At 35.0% G+C, this 19,434-nt stretch overlaps 1 protein-coding gene across 27 annotated transcripts in view; it reads right to left on the bottom strand.

Moving 5' to 3' along the window:
- The window catches only part of EXOC6B (exocyst complex component 6B), a 703,642-nt gene that overhangs the window by 422,379 nt on the left and 261,829 nt on the right, over positions 1–19,434 (bottom strand). For 26 of the 27 annotated variants that reach the window (XM_089922288.1, XM_089922290.1, XM_022561258.2 and 23 more), the window contains one exon: positions 13,899–14,075. The exons of the other annotated variant lie outside the window; for it this stretch is intronic. In XM_089922288.1, the coding sequence (XP_089778414.1) occupies positions 13,899–14,075 (177 nt within the window). The remainder of the gene's footprint in view (positions 1–13,898; positions 14,076–19,434) is intronic. 27 annotated transcript variants of the gene reach the window in all.

Raw genomic sequence — 19,434 nt, 5'->3', positions numbered from 1 at the left:
AACACAGAAGAAACAAATGAACCTAAGAATATATAAATTTGGTAAAAATCACACACGAGAAAATAAAATAGCCAAGAAACATCTGAACAAAATACTCTGAACTATATAGCTCCACTGTATTGTACGATGAGAAGAACTGCAAAGAAATCTTGAACTTAATAAGTTTACTGCTTTTAGTGACACATGCATAGAAATTCTGAAACTATTTTGTGTTATATGATTAGGCAAATGAGTAAATATATTAATACTCTGGGAACCAGGATTCTCAGAGACACAAATATGGAATAGAAGAAGAGGAAGAACTATGATACCAGGTTTAAATTAGAAGCATCAGGTTTAACTCACAATTTATAAAAATGCCTATGTTGGTACAGCATGTGTATTTCTTAACTCTGTCCACAAAAGGAGCATACCTAATGCCCACATCTCAGTTTCTAAATATCACTATCCAGTAAAAGGAACAAGAACTCTTTGACAAAACAGCTAATACTGGGGGCTGGGGCAAAACCTGGAGTAGACCAGGAATATCTTGTGCCAGAAAAAAAAGGAAGTGCTCAAAAACTGATGAAGACAATGGATGAGACTCCCACTAGCCAAATTTGGAACAACTGGAGAATCAAAATGAAAGACAAGAATGGACTATAACCCTTGTATATAAAAAAGAATATATGTGACAACACTGACACACAAAAAAAAAAGAAAGGGAGAAAAGTAAAGTTCTTTAAAGAATAATGTCAACTAATCAATGTGAATGAAACGATAAAGACAGAAAAATCACTATTTTATAATCACCACAGTAACACATGATTCAGGAAAAAAATATCAATGAATTCTAAACCAACAGGTGAAAAACAGGGAACAGGATAGCTGCCTGATCTAAAAGTATCACTCTATAGATCACTTATTAATTACAAAGGAGGAAAGGCACCTTTACAGTGGAGAAATCTGGTAGACACCACCTTAACCAATTGTGTACATCCTGATATGATGCACTGAAAAGAACATAATACTACTTTTGTTATACTCCTGCCAAAAATGATTAACCTGAATCTAATCATGAGGACGCACCAGATATGCCTAAATAAAGGGATATTAAAGGAGAATAAATAGATATAAAAATTAAATTCAATGTGTGATACTTGTCTAGATGTGGTTGCAGGAAAAAATTAAAGAAAAAAACTGCTGTAAAGGACATTATGGGGAAAACTGGGGAAATTTGTATACACGTGACATATTAAGTGGTAGTATTGTATCAAAATTAAAATTCCTGAGTGTGACCATTGTATTGTGGTTATGTGGACGGATATCATTCTCAGAAAACTAGAAGTTTCTGTATTGAGAGTTCAAATATGATGGATGAAATATGCCACTTTCTTTCAAATGATTCAACTTTAGCTGGGGCAGTGGGAGAGGGTGGAGAATAAAATTGACTTTCAAAATCAATTTTTTGAGAGAAAAATCTCCAAATTTAATAAGTATTTAAGTGAAGGTATATGTATGTTCATCTTACTACTCTGGTAAGTTTTCTAAAGATTTAAAATTTCTTTTAAAAAAGCTTTTTAAAAGAGGATATTACTCTAGAGGTGGGAGTTGGGGATGGGCAAGATGAGTGAAAGGGGTCAAAAGGTACAGATTTCCAATTATAAAATAAATGTCATGGCATGCAATGTACATCATGGCAACTATAGTTAATAATAATGTATTATATACTTGAAAGCTGTTAAGAGAGTAGATCTTAAAAGTTCTCATCACCAAAAAACAAAAAAAATTGCAATTATGTATGGTGATAGATTAACTAGACTTACTGTGGTGATCATTTTGCAATACACAGAAATATCAAATCATTACATTGTACACCCAAAACTAATATGTTATATGTCACTTATACTATAATTAAAAATTCTTATAAATAAGTAAGAAGAGGATGTTACAGAAGAGGTGAGACTGACCTAGTCCTCAGGGAAAAGTAGAATCTGGTATTTTAGACAAGGAGTGGTGGGGGAGTACATTCCCTAGTTGGGGTTATTAGCAACTTAGCACAGAGTGAAGGTGGTAGTTGAATAAGCAATGAGCACATAAAGGAGAAATTCCAGAAGACCTGAAAAGGCAAGTAGACTTTTATAATTAAGGCAAATAATTTCAAAACAAGAACTTTATGCTATCAGAAAATGAAAAAATTTTAAAGATCTTAAATCAATGAGAGCCATAATAAATTTTTGCCAATGGACAGACCCAAAAGATCAAAAAATAGGAATAAGAAAAGCAAAACAGAATATCTAAGCATGTCATAATGTTTTCACTCAACTTTTTCAATTGTCTTTATTGCCATTTGGTTATAAATACAGGTACCTACTTTTCATTTGACTACATTTATCCTTAATAGACCAGCTTTCATCAAGAATCGAAATGGAGGGCTTCCCTGGTGGCGCAGTGGTTGAGAGTCCGCCTGCTGATGCAGGGGACGCGGCTTCGTGCCCCAGTCCAGGAAGATCCCACATGCCGCGGAGCGGCTGGGCCCGTGAGCCATGGCTGTTGAGCCTGCGCGTCCGGAGCCTGTGCTCCGCAACGGGAGAGGCCACAACAGTGAGAGGCCCACATACCGCAAAAAAAAAAAAAAAGAAAAAAAGAATAGAAATGGAAAACTCAAAGGAGACAGGGGTCAGTGGGTACAGGGAACCAGCAAAGCAGGCCAGCATGTTAAACTGTATTCTTTTAACAGACATACTTTGTATATGAAATATCTAGGACTACTACTTATTTTTACAATGGAGTATATTCTCATCTTTTTTTTCCAAACATGTGGTCCTGCCAGTGTATCTTCCATTTTGCCATTTTTTAATACACACTCAGTAAAAGTAATATTTCCCTCAACAACTGCACAAATATGATAATAAATGGCAATATCCAATGTGCAGACACAACCGGGATTGTGGCTTAGTGGAAAAACCATATCCTTTGTAGCAACCTTGAAGCTCAGGGCTAGTATATTACTACCATGCTTAGAAAGAGACTAGGTTGGAAATACAGATATTTTTGTGTGAATTCAACTAACTTTTAAAAGTTTGAAACTAATTTTAAAACTTTTAAGCACTGTACAAGCCAACAACCATTCTGTAAGCTGTTTCTGGCCCATGGGCTGCCAATATACAACCTCTAATTTAAACTCTAAAGTCCTAACGGCATCTTTTATTTCACTTTAACTTGTTGAGAAATAACCCATTTTGTTACCTTCCCGTCAACAGAAAGTTCTGCAATAAACAATTTGAAATTTGGATCAAATATCATAACCAAAATTTTACATAAGCAATTTGACATTAATTAATTATTGTCACTATTTTATAGGTGAGAAAAGAGATGCTCAGAGAAATTATAGGACTTCCTCCAACAGCACAAAAGCTGACAGAACTTACACCTTCTATAGACAAATCTTGTGTTTTTTTACAATCACCTTGTTATGGATTGAATTGTGTCTCCCCCAAAATTCATATATTGAAGCCCTAACCCCCATAGTGACTGCATTTGAAAATAGGGCCTTTAAGGAGGTAATTAAAGTAACATAAAGTCATAAGGGTGGGACCCTAATACAATAGGACTGATGTCCCTATAAGAAGAGGAAGACTCACCTGGGGCGTGCAAGCAGAGAAAAAGCCATGTGAGGACACAGCAAGAAGGTAGCCATTTGCAAGCCAAGAGGAAAGGCCTGAGGATAAACCAACCCTGCTGGCAATTTGATCTTGAGAATATCACCCTCCAGAACTATTAGAAAAGAAATTTCTGTTGTTTAAGCCACGCAACGTGTGGTATTCTGGTATGGCAGCTCTAGCAAACAAATACAACTTGTTACCTCAAAATTAGTAAAGTACCATAATCAAAAAGACATCTCAGAAGGCTTTATATTAAATACATGACATTTGTATTTAAATTAGCACTTCCATCGTGTTAATTACGTATTTCAAAAAAGACACCAAATTCTTAAGAGTTAAACCTGACATGGATCATTTGTTCAACAAACATTTATTTGATCCATACTCTATTAAGAGTTTTGTGGATAACATAGTGACCACTGGTCACTAACAGTATGTAAACAAATTAAGAGAGATATCTGCCAGAAATATGACACCAATGAAGTGTTCTAAGAATTCAGAAGCTCTGAAGTAACCTAGAAACAAAGAAGAGATCATAGGTCCTGCTTCTTCAAGCTATTTCTTACTCAATACTGCTTTATTTCAGTAGATTTTTTGTTTACAGTAGATTGTAGTCACCATTCCATGTAAATATACATCATCAAAAACTACATCAAGATATATTTCACCTTTATTCCAAAAAAAGCACACAGTCAGAATGCCATAATAGTAACTATTATATACTGGTAGCATTGTATGTGCCAAGCACTATGACAGAAGCATCATATAAATTACTTCAGTCAATCCTCACAATGACCCTACCCTTAGTAGGTATTATTGTCCCCTTTCTCACAAATAATATATCACCTTAAGTGGTTCTTTGTACTATGTGTTCCAATATTTCAAAAATAATATTTCGGAAAAATCTAATATACTCTCAAGCTAAAATGTTCACTACTTCTAAAAATATTTTTTAAGTTCTGTCTAGACATGTAGAGAAAAGCAATAACATCTGCATATACCACAGTATGACATAAGGATTCAAAACAGATTTCCAACATCAAAACCAGGCCGGCCAAGTGCACCACTCCCCATCCTCCCCACGAAGCAGCTGAGGTCCCACCACAGCTGGAGGGCAGGTGCAGCCCACATGAGGGACAACCCTTGAGCACCTGACTCTGGTGGCCAGGGAAGACTGTGCTTCCAGGCCCCAAGGATCATACCTTATACAAGAACACTCCTTTAAGACTGAGAGAGACAGCTGTTTCACCTAATAACATATAGACAAACACAGAGAGCCAGGCAAAATGAGGAGACAAAGGAACATACTCCAAACCAAAAAATAAGACAGATGCCCAGAAAAAGGCCCTAATGAAATGGAGATAAACAACCAACCTGATTAACAGTTTAAAGTAATGGTCATAAACATACTCACCAAACTCAGGAGAAGAATGAATGAACACAGTGATATCCTTAACAAAAAGATAGAAAATATATGAAAGTACCAAACAGCAGCAGTCATAACTCAACTGAAATATACACTTGAGGGGTTCAACAGCAGATTGGATGAAGAAGAATGAATCAATGAGCTGGAAGAAAAGCATGGAAATAACCTAGAAAAAGCAGCAAAAAGAAAAAAAAAAAATTTTAAGTGAATATACCTAAGGGACCTCTGAGACAACATCAAGCAGAAAAACATTTACATTACAGAAGTCCCAGAAGGCAAAAAGAAGAGAAAGGGTCAGAAAAATTATTTGAAAAAGTAATAGCTGAAAACTTCCCTAATCTGGGGAAGGAAACAGACATCCAGGTCCAAAAGAGTTCCAAGTAAGGCAAAACCAAAGAGAACCACACCAAGACACATTATAATTAAAATGGTAAAAGTAAGGACTAAGAGAGAATCTTAACAGCAATGAGAGAAAAGCAACTTTTTACATAGAAAGAAAACCTCATAAGGCTTTCAGCAGATTTCTCAGAAGAAACTTTGCAGGCCATAAGTGAATGGCATGACATATTCAAATTACTGAAAGGAAAAATTTTCCAACCAATAATTCTCTACCCAGCAAGGTTATCACATTCAGAATTAAAGGAGAGATAAAGAGTTTTCCAAATAATCAAAACCTAAAGAAGTTTATCACCACTAAAGTGGACTTATAAGAAATGTTACAGGGAATTCCCTAAGTTGAAAAAAAATGGCACTAATTAATAAGGAGAAAACATAAGAAAATTCACATCTCACAGGAAAAGGTAAATAAGAAGGTAGCAGATCAATCACTTATAATGCTACCATGAAGTTTAAAAGACAAAAGAAATAAAATTAGCTAAAAATACAATAATTTGCTAAGGGAACATAAAATAAAAAAGATGTTAAATGTGACATCAAAAACATAAAATGTAGTGGGATAGTAAAAAATGTAGAATTGTGGAATGTGCTCAAATTTAAGTTGCTATCAACTTAAAATAGACTGTTATATACATGGGATGACACATGTGAACCTGATATACATGGGATGATACATGTGAACCTGATAACTACAAAGAAAAAACTTATAGTAAATACACAAATGAAAATGTGAAAGGAATCTAAACAAAGCACTAAAGAAAATCATCAAACCACAAGGGAAGAGAGAAAAAGAAACAGAGAAACTATAAAAATAGCTAGAAAACAAATCACAGAATGGCAGTAAGTACATACCTATCAATAATTACTTTAAACATAAATGGACTAAATTCTCCAATCAAAAGACAGAGTGGCTGAATGGATTAAAAAACAAAAATAAAAAACAAGACCCATCTATATGCTGCCTACAAAAGACTCACTTCATAAGTAAGGACATAAACAGACTGGATGTAAAAGGATGGAAAAACACATTCCATGCAAATGGAAATGAAAAGAAAGCTGGTATAGCTACAGTCATATGAGACAAAATGGACTCTAAAACAAAGACTGTAATAAAAAACAAAGAGAAGCACTACATAACAATAAGGGGGTTAATACAGCAAGAAGATATAACGTTTATAAATATGTGCAAGGCAAATGTGATAACCACTACACTACGGAAACAACACTTAAAATATGTATGCACCCAACATAGGAGTACCAAGATACATAAAGCAAATATTAACGAACTTAAAGAGAAAATTAATAGCAATACAATAATAGTAGGGGACACTGACACCCCACTTATAGCAATAGATACACCATCCAGACAGAAAACCAATAAGAAAACATCAGCCTTAAATGACATATTAGATCCGATGGAATTAATAGATTTATACAGAATACTCCATCTAAAAGAAGCAGAATACACATTCTTCTCAAGTGCACATGGAACATTCTCCAGGATAAATCACTTGTTAGGCCAAAAATCAAGTCTCAATAAATTTAAGATGACCAAAATTATATGAAGCATCTTTTCTGGCCACAAAGCTATGAAAATAGAAATCAATTACAAGAGGAAAACTGAAAAAAAAAAAACCCACAAAAATGTGGAAATTAAACAACATGCTACTAAACAACCACTGGGTCACTGACGAAATCAAAAGTGAAATCAAAAAATATGTAGAGACAAGTGAAAACAGAAATATTACATACTAAAATCTGTGGGGTGCAGCAAATGTAGTTCTTAGAAGGAAGTCAACAACACAGGACTACTTCAAGAAACAAGAGAAATCTAACTTTACACTTTAAGGAACTAAAAAAAGAAGAACAAACAAAACCCAAAGTTAGTAGAAGGAAGAAAATAATAAGATCAGTGCAGAAATAAATGAAATAGAGACTAAAAAGACAATAGAAAAGATCAATGAAACTAAGAGCTGGTTCTTTAACAAGATAAACAAAATTGACAAGCTTTTAGACTTAGCAAGAAAAAAAGTGAGAGGGCTCAAATAAAATCGGAAATGAAAGAGAAGTTAAAACTGATACCACAAAAATACAAAGGATGATAAGAGAATACTACGAACAATAATATGCCAACAAATGGGACAACCTAGAAGAAACAGATAAATTCCTAAAAACATACAGTCTACCAAGATTAAATCATGAGAAAATAGAAATGCTAAATTGACTGATTACTAGTAAGGAGATTGAATCAGTAATCAAAAACCTCCCAGCAAACAAAAGGCTTAGACCTGATGGCTTCACTGGTGAATCATCCCAAATATTCAAAAAAGATTTAATACCTATCCTTCTCAAACTCCTCCAAAAAACAATGAATAGGAGGGAATGCTTCCAAACACTTTTTAGGAGGCCAGCGTTACCCTGATTCCAAAACTAGACAAGGGCAACACCAAAAAGAAAACTACAGGCCAATATCTCTTATAGACATAGAGGTAAAAACCTCAACAACATATTAGCAAACTGAATTCGACAATACATTAAAAGGATTATACACCACAATCAAGTGGGATTTACTCCAGGGATCAAGGATAGTTCAACATCCACAAATCAATTCATGTGATATACCACATTAACAAAATGAAGGATAAAAATCATATGACTATCTCAGTAAATGCAGAAAAAGCTTTTAAAATTCAAGAGTCATTTATGATAAAAACTCTCAAAGTGGGTATAGAGGGAATATACTTCAACATAATAAAGGTGATATATGACAGACCCACAGCTAACACCATAGTCAACAGTGAAAAGATGAAAGCTTTCCCTCTAAGATCAGAAATAAAACAAGGATGCCCACTCTCACCACTTATACTCAAAAAAGTATTCAAAGCCATAGCCACAGCAATTAGGCAACGAAAAGAAATAAAAGGCATCCAAATTAGAAAAAGAAAGAAGTAAGACTGTTACTGTGTGCAGATGACATGATACTATATATAGAAACCCCTAAAGACTCCACCAAAAAAACATTAGAACTAATCAATGAATTCAGCAAAGCTCCAGGATACAAAATCAATATGCAGAAATCCATGACATTTCTTGTACAATAGTATTGAAATATCAGAAAGAGAAATTAAGAAAACAATCCAATTTACAATTACATCAAAAAGAATAAAATACCTAGGAATAAATTTAACCAAGGAGGTAAAAGGCCTATACACTGAAAACTCTAAGACTGATGAAAGAAATTAAAGACACAAATAAGTGAAAAAACATTCCAAGCTCATGGATTAGAAGAGTTAATATTGTTAAAATGTTCATGATACCCAAAACAATCTACAGATTCAATGCAATCCCTATCAAAATTCCAGTGGAATATTTTACAGAACTAGAACAAATAATTCTAAAATTTGTATGGAACCACAAAAGATCCCAAATAGCCCAAACAATCTTGAAAAACAACAAAGCCAGAGATACCATGATCCTAATTTCAAACTATACTACACAGATATAGTAATCAAAACAGAATGGTACTGGCCCAAAAGCAGACACACAGATCAATGGAGCATAATTAAGAGCCCAGAAAAAAATCCACACATATGTGGACAATTAATTTATGATGAAGGGGCAAAGAACATACAATGGAGAAAGGACAGTCTCTTCAATAAGTGGTATTGGGAAAATTGGACAGCTACAGACAAAAGAATGAAACTGAACCATTATCTTATACCATAAACAAAAATTAGCTCAAAATGGTTTAAAGACTTGAATATAAGACTTGAAACCATAAAATTCCTGGAAGAAAACATAGGTGGTAATCTCACTGACTTCTGTTTAGTGATGTTTTTTGGATCTGACTCCAAAGGCAAGGGAAACAAAAGCGAAAATAAACAAATGGGACTATATCAAGCTAAAAAGCTTCTGCACAGCAAAGGAAATCATCATTAAAACAAAAAGGCAACCTACTGAATGGGAGAAGATATTTGCAAATCGTATATCCAATAAGGGGTTAATATCTAAACTACATAGAGAACTCATACAGCTCAACAACAAAAAAACAAACAGCCCTATTAAAAAACGGGGAAATGATCTGAATAGACAATTCACTAAAGGAGACATACAGATGGCCAAAAATCACATAAAAAGATCTTCAAGATCACTAATTACTAGAGAAATGCAAATGAAAACCATAGTAACAGGTGTAACCACCTCACACCTATTAGAATGGCTTGAACAAACAGTTAAGAAATAACAAGTGTTGGAGAGGATATGGAGAAAAGGGAACCCTCACATACTGTTGGTGGGATTGTAAATTGGTGTAGCCACTATGGAAAACAGTACAGAGATTCCTCAAAAAGTTAAGAATAGAACTACCACATTATCCAGCTATTCCACTTCTCGGTATATATATAAAGAATATGAAAACACTAATTCAAAAAGATATATGGGGCTTCCCTGGTGGTGCAGTGGTTGAGAGTCTGCCTGCCAATGCAGGGGACATGGGTTCGAGCCCTGGTCTGGGCAGGTCCCACATGCCATGGAGCAACTAGGCCCGTGAGCCACACTAAGAGCCTGCGCGTCTGGAGCTTGTGCTCTGCAACAAGAGAGGCTGCGACAGTGCCCGTGTACTGCGATGAAGAGTGGCCCCCACTCACCGCAACTAGAGAAAGCCCTCGCATAGAAACGAAGACCCAACACAGACAAAAATAAATAAATAAATAAATAATACAATTTGCTAAAAAAAAATGTAGAGGAATTAAAAAAAAAAGATATATGCACCATGTTCACTGGAACATTATTTATAATAGCCAAGACAGGGAAAAAAACTAAGTGTCCATCAATGGATGAATGGATAAAAAAAGATGTGGCATATAGGTGCAGATAAAGGTATAGATACAGATCTAGAGATACAGATATACCCACAATGATACTATGCAGCTATATATAAAAAGAATGAAATCTTGCCATCTGGGATGATATGGATGGAACTGAGGGTATTATGCTAAGTGAAATAAGTCAGAAGTAAAAAGACAAATACTGTATGATTTCATTCATATGTGGAATCTAAAACAAAACAAAACAAATAAATAAAACAAAAACAAACAGTTACAGGGAACAGATTGGTGGTTAACAGAAGGGACGGGGGCTGGGGGATGGGTGCAAGGCATTAAGGGGGTCAATTGTATGGTGACAGATGTGACCATTTGGTACGTGATCACTTTGTAGTATATACAGATCTCAAATTATAATGTTGTACACTTGAAACTTATATAATTTTTTTAAATTCCCCAAATCATACATATTTCCACTGAAAACCAATTGAATTAAGTTGATGAAAAACGGTCAAATATCAGTAGTTTATATAGTTCAACTCTAATATAAGACAAGTTAAAAAAAAACTTAACTAAGGCGACCCTTTCATTAGTTTAGACAAAAATAAAATACAAATAGGAAGAGAATTTACAGGGGAACAGTTTTCCTGCAACACTTCTCAGCAATCAAGAGACTGACTCTGTCAGTCAGCTCAACATGTAGTCAGTTTTTTATCCAAGATGACAATTCACTTCTATGACTTCATCTTCAGTTCTCCAGGCTATTAAGTTTTTCCCATCTCTGGCACAAACTTTATTTCAGTTTAACAATATATTAACTATCTGTTTACTATGTGCAAAGCTATTTTCTAGGTGTTTGGCTTTCCTTACCCATCTCATTCTATGGTCTACTATTAAGTATTATCAAACTAAAAACATACTAAATAATGTACAAATGTCACTTGGCTCAAAGAATGTATTAAGTACACTTCCATTAAAAGCACTAGGAAAGGGCAAAAAGTTCTTCAGAGAATGAAAAATATACCTAAACTTAAGTATATTAAATCAGAATCATAAAATTTCATGAAAAATAATGCAGGTAATCTATTACAAGCAACAGATTTTAGAAGACAAACTATAACTTTCTCTTCAAGTACTGTATTCATTGCTGGAAAAATGTTAGGACATATTAATGAAAAAGCAATAGGACACCTAAACATTCATGAGTTTGTTTGCTTTATGTACTAAAAATGCTTCCTCATGGTCCACTATAGCCTTGCAACTCAAAGTGTGCCCAGGGTCCAGAAGCACCATCCTTACCTGGGAGCTTGTTAAAAATGTAGATTCTCAGATTCACCCCCCAACCTGCAGAATCAGAATCTGCATTTAAATATGATTTCAAGGTGATTCCTATGCACATTTAAGTTCAAGAAGCACTTTCTCTACAACATGGCTCTTAACTCAGGTCCTAAGGGCAACATGAGTTTCACAAATTCCCTGAAATTTCATGCAGAACTTTTTGTGAGTGAATATACATAGATTTTACTGGGTAAAGGCTCCATATTTTTTATCAAACTCTCACAGGAATATAACGATCTCCAAATAGATTAAGAACTACTAGATTCTATGGCACAGTTTAAAAGTCAAAATATTTCAAAAACTATTTACGCTACTCTCAATGAGGTCTGTTTAAGAATGACAGGAATGAAGGTCAGAACGTCACAGTGGGTCACGGAAGACCTTATCTGAAGAATTTATTCACACCATGCAAGAACTATGCCAAGAAACCAGTTTGGAGACATCTAAATAAATAATTCTCTACATGAGGTTTGAGATTAAGAATGTGCACTTGAAGAAGATTCAAACTGAGAAGTAAATAAATATAAGGTAGGATTTTTTTTTTAAGATAGGATGCCATTAGATGACAGCAAAGTGCTGAATTCTTGTTGTAAGAGCTCAATCAGCAAATCTCTAATACAAATTCTGTTTGATTTGGGATACAGAACCATTTTAAAATGTTAACTTCCAAGTACATTCTTACAATATTTCCTTTATGAGGGATCCCAACACGTTTTACTAGTCGTACTTTCTTCATCCTCTTTGGACCTCAGAAGACAAAACAATGAAGAAATATGGCACAAAAATTAAAAAGGACTTGCCCAGGATCTTCAGTGAGCTAATGATAAACAGTAGCTCATATCCAGAAGGTTCTCACTAATATATGAGAACTGTGTACGTTTCATGCTTTCATCTTATCACATAACCATCTCTTTGGGGTGTGTATTATCCAGGGGCACAGACAATGTTTAACTTGTTTCCTTAAGCCATAGTGCCTGATAGAATTTAATTTCCTTAATGGGCAACCAAAATGTAAGTTTAAAATGTTAACTGGATTTATCTTGATCCGGATGTTTTATTGTACTATTACTGTAATTTTTCATCTGTGATGGGTCTAATCCCTGACAATCTGATCTCCAGGGTGGATCCATATCCAACCGTACCAGTCATTCCAGGCAAGAGAGAATGCTAAAAAATATTCAGGGGATCAAGATTACCCTAAGATTGCAAAGTTAGACAGTGAAAATTTGGGGGCTGTATTTTGGCATGGAGAGGAGAGTAAGAAGGTTAGTAAGCGCATAACAAAGAACAATGATGGAGAAGAAACACTGAACCCAGTTTTATCTGGAGAAATGAAACAATGAAAAGGAGACAAATACTTAAAGATAAAACAGGTTACTGAGAACAGGAGTAAATGGTTCCTTGCACATGTCAGTGAGCATTTGAAAAGTAAATAATATGATCATTAATGACAATTTTTACAGTAAAATAAAATAAAATGGCAAAACCAATATCTGAATGCAGTCTGTAAGTCCGCAAAGCTCATGCACCTAACCACTATACTCACAAAAAACTAATCCAGTTTATGCAAATGATAAGTAGTTCAAAAATGTTTTAACTGGAAATCTCAAATGTCATAGTAGTTTTATTTTTAAAAACACATTAAACATATTTCCAACAACAAAGAAGGATATAAAAAAATGTACTAGTTAAGCCACTTAATCTTATTCTTTACCTGAAAGTGTCACAGAACTAAGAGGTTAGGGATATATCACAAAATTCCCAGATACCCTATAATCACTCATACATTTATTTCCTCCAGAAATATGTTCTCGACTTTCTGGAACCTTTTTACAATTTCAATCTGAACCATTTCTCAAGCCTAAGAAATCTCTGTTTACTCCTACTGTTTAAAGTAACATCTTTTATTTGTCTGAAGTAACTTTGTTCCAGCTTCAGTGGAGATCATCTATCAATAGATCTCTTTCTCTAAGTCAGGTAAGCTCTACTCTTCCCTTAATGTAGTACCCAGTCAGTATACAATCAACAAACCCTGAAACTTAAAAAACAAAAAAAATGGATGAGTATATTTAAAGTCTAAAGAATTAGAATCTAAGATATCTTAGTACATCTTCAGTTTCCTTAAATCAGGGAACATTTGTATTTAAAATGATATTTAATATCCAGAAGATAACACAGCTATGTTATATGGATAAATTCTTCATCACATCTCAAACATACCATATTGAAACGTAACAACAGGTTCACTTCCCCGGTTCAAATGTTAGTTACCTCTTCATCATCTTCCTCATCTTCAACATCCAGAATTCCTGAATCCTGTTCAGACTTGGGGCTAGTGCTTCCTATCTCTGTATCAAAAATTGTATATGCATCTTTCTTAGGTTTTCTCTTGCTACCTATTCTGGGTTGTTGCAAGATGATGTTATCCAGGTTTCTTTGTTGTTGGGCCTAGGATAGAAACACATACACGCAAATAAACAAAAAAAGAAACAAAAGAAACAGAACTTAATTAAGTATTCAAAGAACTTCTAATTTTGAACTAATTGGTATCTTAAGAAAAATACAACAAAATCCCTTAATATATAAAGTTTTAGTGCCAGAAATAAAACCAAACATATTAATGTACAGATTTTTAACGCTGGAGCTACCCATCTTTATTCATTTCCCCAGTTTCCATAGAAAAAAAGATAATCAGTCAATATTATCATGAGACTTTTCAAAAACAAACACTAAGTCATCACAAAAAAGAAATCTACTGATTTGTACCTAAGTAGCCAAGAGATTAGTAAAAATGACTGAATGTTTATCTCTTGAAAGATAGGTGCTATACTAGAACCACTGTGGTTGGGAGAAGAGGGACAGGAGCCTTTAAGCTTAGGGGACTCTTAGAAACACATATGTGGATACAAGAGACCAATAAATTTTAATCAGGATAATGAAATATCATAATAGAGTAATCTGAACTAACTAATTAAACAGGATTTCATGAGCTTAGTCTGTGGAAAACAGAGTTTTAAGCATTTCTTTTTCTAAACTTTTATAGAAAAGTATAATTCCCTCAACTTAACAAAATAGACTCAAATGATGGTGTGGTTTCCATAGATCCAAAGAGGTGGAAAGTGTGACTATACAGACTCAACAAAAGAAGCTAAACCAAAGTATCAGAGCTGGAAGGGACCTTAGTCACCACTCAGGAAATAGGCTAGAAGACAAAGGATTTGTTTGAAGCTACAAGGCTAGTAAGTGATAAATCAGAAGCCCAAAGTGTTATCTCCTAAATTCCATATCAGTGATCTTCCCACTATACCAACAGTCCCTCAAAGCATGATGAAAATGTTTCCCCAAAAAAAAGAGTTCTGTGGTCAAATAAACGGGAAACACTGCATGTTATACAAGCCTTCTTGTAGATATACGATGCACATTAACAGAATAAAAACTGGGAGAAGTCCTATTTTAAGGAAACTTCTTTAATATGGTTTAACCCAGCACATTCCAAAAGTATTTCACAGTGGAACTTTCCTTTTTAGAAGAAATACTACTAATACTTAGTATCATCCGAAGATACAAAGCTTAAGAAATGTGACCTCCCAGAATATACATTGCTTAATCAATATATGATATTTCTACTCAGTGACAAGTAGAAATTAGTTCAGGAGAAAAATCAGAATCTCCAAATATTCTGAATGAGATTAAGGAATTCTAGATAAATATTCAGTATAAGGTGTTAGTCCAGGTACTGGTTAAATGAGACAATTATAACAAGACAGAGAAAAACTTGAACTATGTGAGCTAGTTTCTGCCAAGAAAATGAAAAGAATCTACATTCCAGAGATTTGAATCAATGGACTAACTTGTTTCTCTGCATAGTACTTGTTGATATTTTGGTTTGACTTACATAAAATACATGGCTTCAGTAACAAAACTGAGAGAGAAGGTATCCAAGCACGTTTATGTTTGTACACAAGACATACATACCCTCCAAGCATTTGAGACCCCAAATTAGATAGAACATTCTACTTCTCTCAAAAGTAAGAAGTTCTCCCCCACTTACTTCCAATGCAAACCACACAAAAAGGGAGCCAGGACTCTAGAAATCTAAAGCTTTCAGATTTAAAAAAAACAAGCTCTCAACTAGAGAGTAATCACTTGTCTCTTTATCCTCTCTTTCAGTACAGCAAAACCAAAAGCTTTCATAAGTTGGTCTTATTTTATTGAATCCAAAGTTAAATATTTTTCCTTCACAATCACTAAAATACTATCAGTGTACCAAAAGCAATCAAAAGGAGCCACACTTAAGTACTATCATTTATACTTGAAATGATACAAATCTGAAAGTATCCTATGGAAGTAATTTTAGATCATCTATGATTTGTTCTCTTTTTAGGTGTGTCTGGTTTACCAATCAATCTGATGGAGCGCAAAGCAGTTTAGGCCAAATCAGCAAATTAAAATAGCAAACCCTATGCTAGAAATGAGAGCACGGCAAGTTTTATTCCAAGTCTCTATGAGAACCCGGGATCTCTGTCAAAATTATCAAGGCTTCTCCAGTCTATAAATGAGCAGTCAGGGCAGATCTGCCAAGAAAGAACTGGCCAAGTTGGAAATACTAAAACAGGTAGAACAACGAAATAAATACTCAGTTATTACCCATTAGGAAGCAAAGGAAAACTACCATCTATTCAAAATGTATACTATGGCAGGAAGTGGAGAAGAGTAAACATAGATACAAATATGTAAATATATGCAATATATATTAAAATTAACATGTGACTCTAAAGTCCTTAAAAAAATAATAATAATAAAAGCTCTTCAGAGCTCTTTCCTAACATGCCAAGCCGCCTCACCAGGACCATTTACTCTGTCCCTCCAAAGACAACCTTGGAGCCGAAGAAGCAGCTACTGATTTCTGCTGCCTAGGTTGCAGTAGAGGTAAAAGGGTATCAAGCACACAAATAGACTTCAGAAAGCATTTAGGCTTCTTTTCTTCTTGGTTGTTCATTCTCTTTGTGAATAATCTTTACACATTTACCCACCTCTTCCTCAAGATTCCTCACATGTGTTCTTCTCTGGTTTCCTAATATACAGAAATTAAGCAAGGTTTATTCCTCAGCCCCTACTCTTCTACCACTCTTTCCACTCTCCCAAGACCCAGTAGCATATATCTAGTTTCATATTACTACTGTGTGTTCTACCATCACTTCACTTCCGACATACCTAAAATGGAACTCATCACCTCCTCATTACAATTCCCATGCATATTGCAGCCAGGCTCTTCTTAAACCACATCATTCATCACACCAATTAAACATGAGGTAAACTGGGGGAAACAATCTGAACAAGTACAAATTCAAACTCCATAATCTTATCACTAAGACTCCACAATAATGGAAGCTGAACTTAATTTTCCAATGTATTATCCAATACTCTCCAACATGAATCTTCTACTTGGATCAGAATCTACCTCATAATATACTAAAAATATTTCCACTACTGTATCTTTGCTTATGCCATTCCCCTTCTAGAAGACCTCTCCCTGCCTGTATCCAACCTTTCCTCCAAAACCCAAGTAAAATTATTCTTCCTTTAGGAAGCCTCCTCTCACTGTTCTAACTCAGTGTTTTCTCTCTGTATCACTGCTTTCAGTCAAACATGTATTGAATATCTACTTGGCACCAGATACTGCACTGAGTATACAAAGAAGTTGGGTATACAAAGAATAAGATGGATTCTCTGACTCTTGAACCTCACATCATTCTATTGTAAGAAGTAGGTAAGCAATTGAGGGGCTGAAATTCAGTGCAAAGAGTATAAAGATAGAAATAAATACAGGTGCAGTGATTAGACAAAGGAGAAAGTAATCATATCTGCTTGTAGGGATGTAAGGAACTTCACAGAGGAAGAGGTAGCAAACTGTGCTCTTAAAAGATGAATATGGGGCTTCCCTGGTGGTGCAGTGGTTGAGGGTTCGCCTGCCGATGCGGGGGGCGCGGGTTTGTGCCCCGGTCTGGGGGGATCCCACGTGCCGCAGAGCGGCTCGGCCCGTGGGCCATGGCCGCTGGGCCTGTGCATCTGGAGCCTGTGCTCCGCAACGGGAGAGGCCGCAGCGGTGAGAGGCCTGCTCACCGGAAAAAAAAAAAAAAAAAGATACGATTTTTCCAAAGGGAAGTACATAGAAGGGTAACCATTCCAGAAGAAAGAAACCAGATAAGAAAAGACCACCACATGTGAAACAACATTATCCACACAAGGAAAAAATAATTTTGTATAAGAACATAGGTTATGAAGGACTAACAAGAGATAAAGTTGAAGATGCCATACAAAGCAGTTTCAAGGTTAGCTAGTAGGCAACGGAGAAACAACAGAAGAATGTGAGCAGGGGAAGAACAGGATCAGCTTTACAATTTAGGCAAATCCCCTAGGAGCGGAGGAATGGTCAACTAGGAGGAGATAAAAAATAGAAACAGGAAAACCAATATAGATCATGAAAGGAGTCCAAATAACAATGATGAGGACTTGAATTAAGGTAGCAGCAGCTACAGAAAAAGTAGAAGCAACAGAATTTACTGATTTAAATGTAGTACATGGAAGAGGGGAAGGAAATAAAAATAACTCCAAGTATTCTGGTCTTTATGACTAGATGGTGGGATCATTCCAAACAATAGGAACCGTGGAAATAATTAGTTGAAGGTAGGATAGAGAAGATGAGTTCAATAAACCTGTCAGATATCCAAGTAAAAAATAACAGTATGGCACTTCAGTGTATAACTCTTCTCTTCTTTAGGACAGGAAACATACTTCACCATTATGAGAATCCCACAAGCTCAGATACAGTGACACATACACAGTAAATTCAGATAAATGTTTACTATATAAAGGCAAAAGATAACAAAAGAAACTTATTTAAGAATGAGATCTGGCCCAATAAAAGAGAGGGATATCTGTAAAAGACATGATTTGGATATTCTCCTACCTATTAGAAGGTGGATGGGGAGGCAGGGGTGGCGACCCATAAGAATTACCTAACCTGAACTATTCACCTAAAAATGTAGCTACTAAAACTTTTACAACTGTCATTACACATGCTATTAAATAAAGTTTTGTTGTGAATACAACTTCCAAGGGTTCCTAGCAATAAGACTCAAAGAGTTAAAATTCTGTGAATCAAAAGCCAAAGGCTCCTTTCTTTATCAGCCCAATACTGACCTCTAGTGGACTACAAGAATACATAAAATTGAGCTTGAAAATCAGAAACGGGTTGAAAAGGGAGAGAGGTGTAGGCTTATAGGTTCAAGACCTGATATAATTAACTACATGGACTTCAATTACAGGGTGTTATACCAGAAAAGGAAAAAAGAAGAAGAAGAAAAAAAACCTTCTTGGAGTAAGACGGCTCTTTAAATCTAAGCTCTGCAACATATTAATTCCATAACCATGGACAGGTTCTTTTCAAACCAACATCCCATCTATTAAAAAAAAAAAAAAAAAAAGGTTAATAAAATGTACCTCAGAACTGCAACAAGGATTAAATGAGATAATACATGTAAATTATCTTGAATTAAAAGATAAGTCAAAAGAAAAAAAAAGACACTAAAAATTTAAGTTCCACCTGTTTTCCCTCTGAATATGAGATAGGAATCTTGTTTCACCGTCTATTCTGGAAGAATTGAAGATCTAGCAATACTTAGATACATAATCATTAATGGCATCTAATACTGCTTCACATTGCCATTCTATTTTGTATTTGTGCTACATGCCAAGTATTAGATATCTGTACTGCACACCTCTTGTGCTCCACTTCATATCCTCT

This window comes from Delphinapterus leucas, chromosome 13 (genome assembly GCF_059928025.1).
Source record: "Delphinapterus leucas isolate spDelLeu-1000000601 "Yukka" chromosome 13, BTC_Dleu_Yukka2, whole genome shotgun sequence".
Classification (NCBI taxonomy): Eukaryota; Metazoa; Chordata; class Mammalia; order Artiodactyla; family Monodontidae; genus Delphinapterus; species Delphinapterus leucas.
The sequence above is the reverse complement of the archived record's forward strand: the minus strand, read 5'-3'. Positions and strand labels throughout refer to the sequence as shown.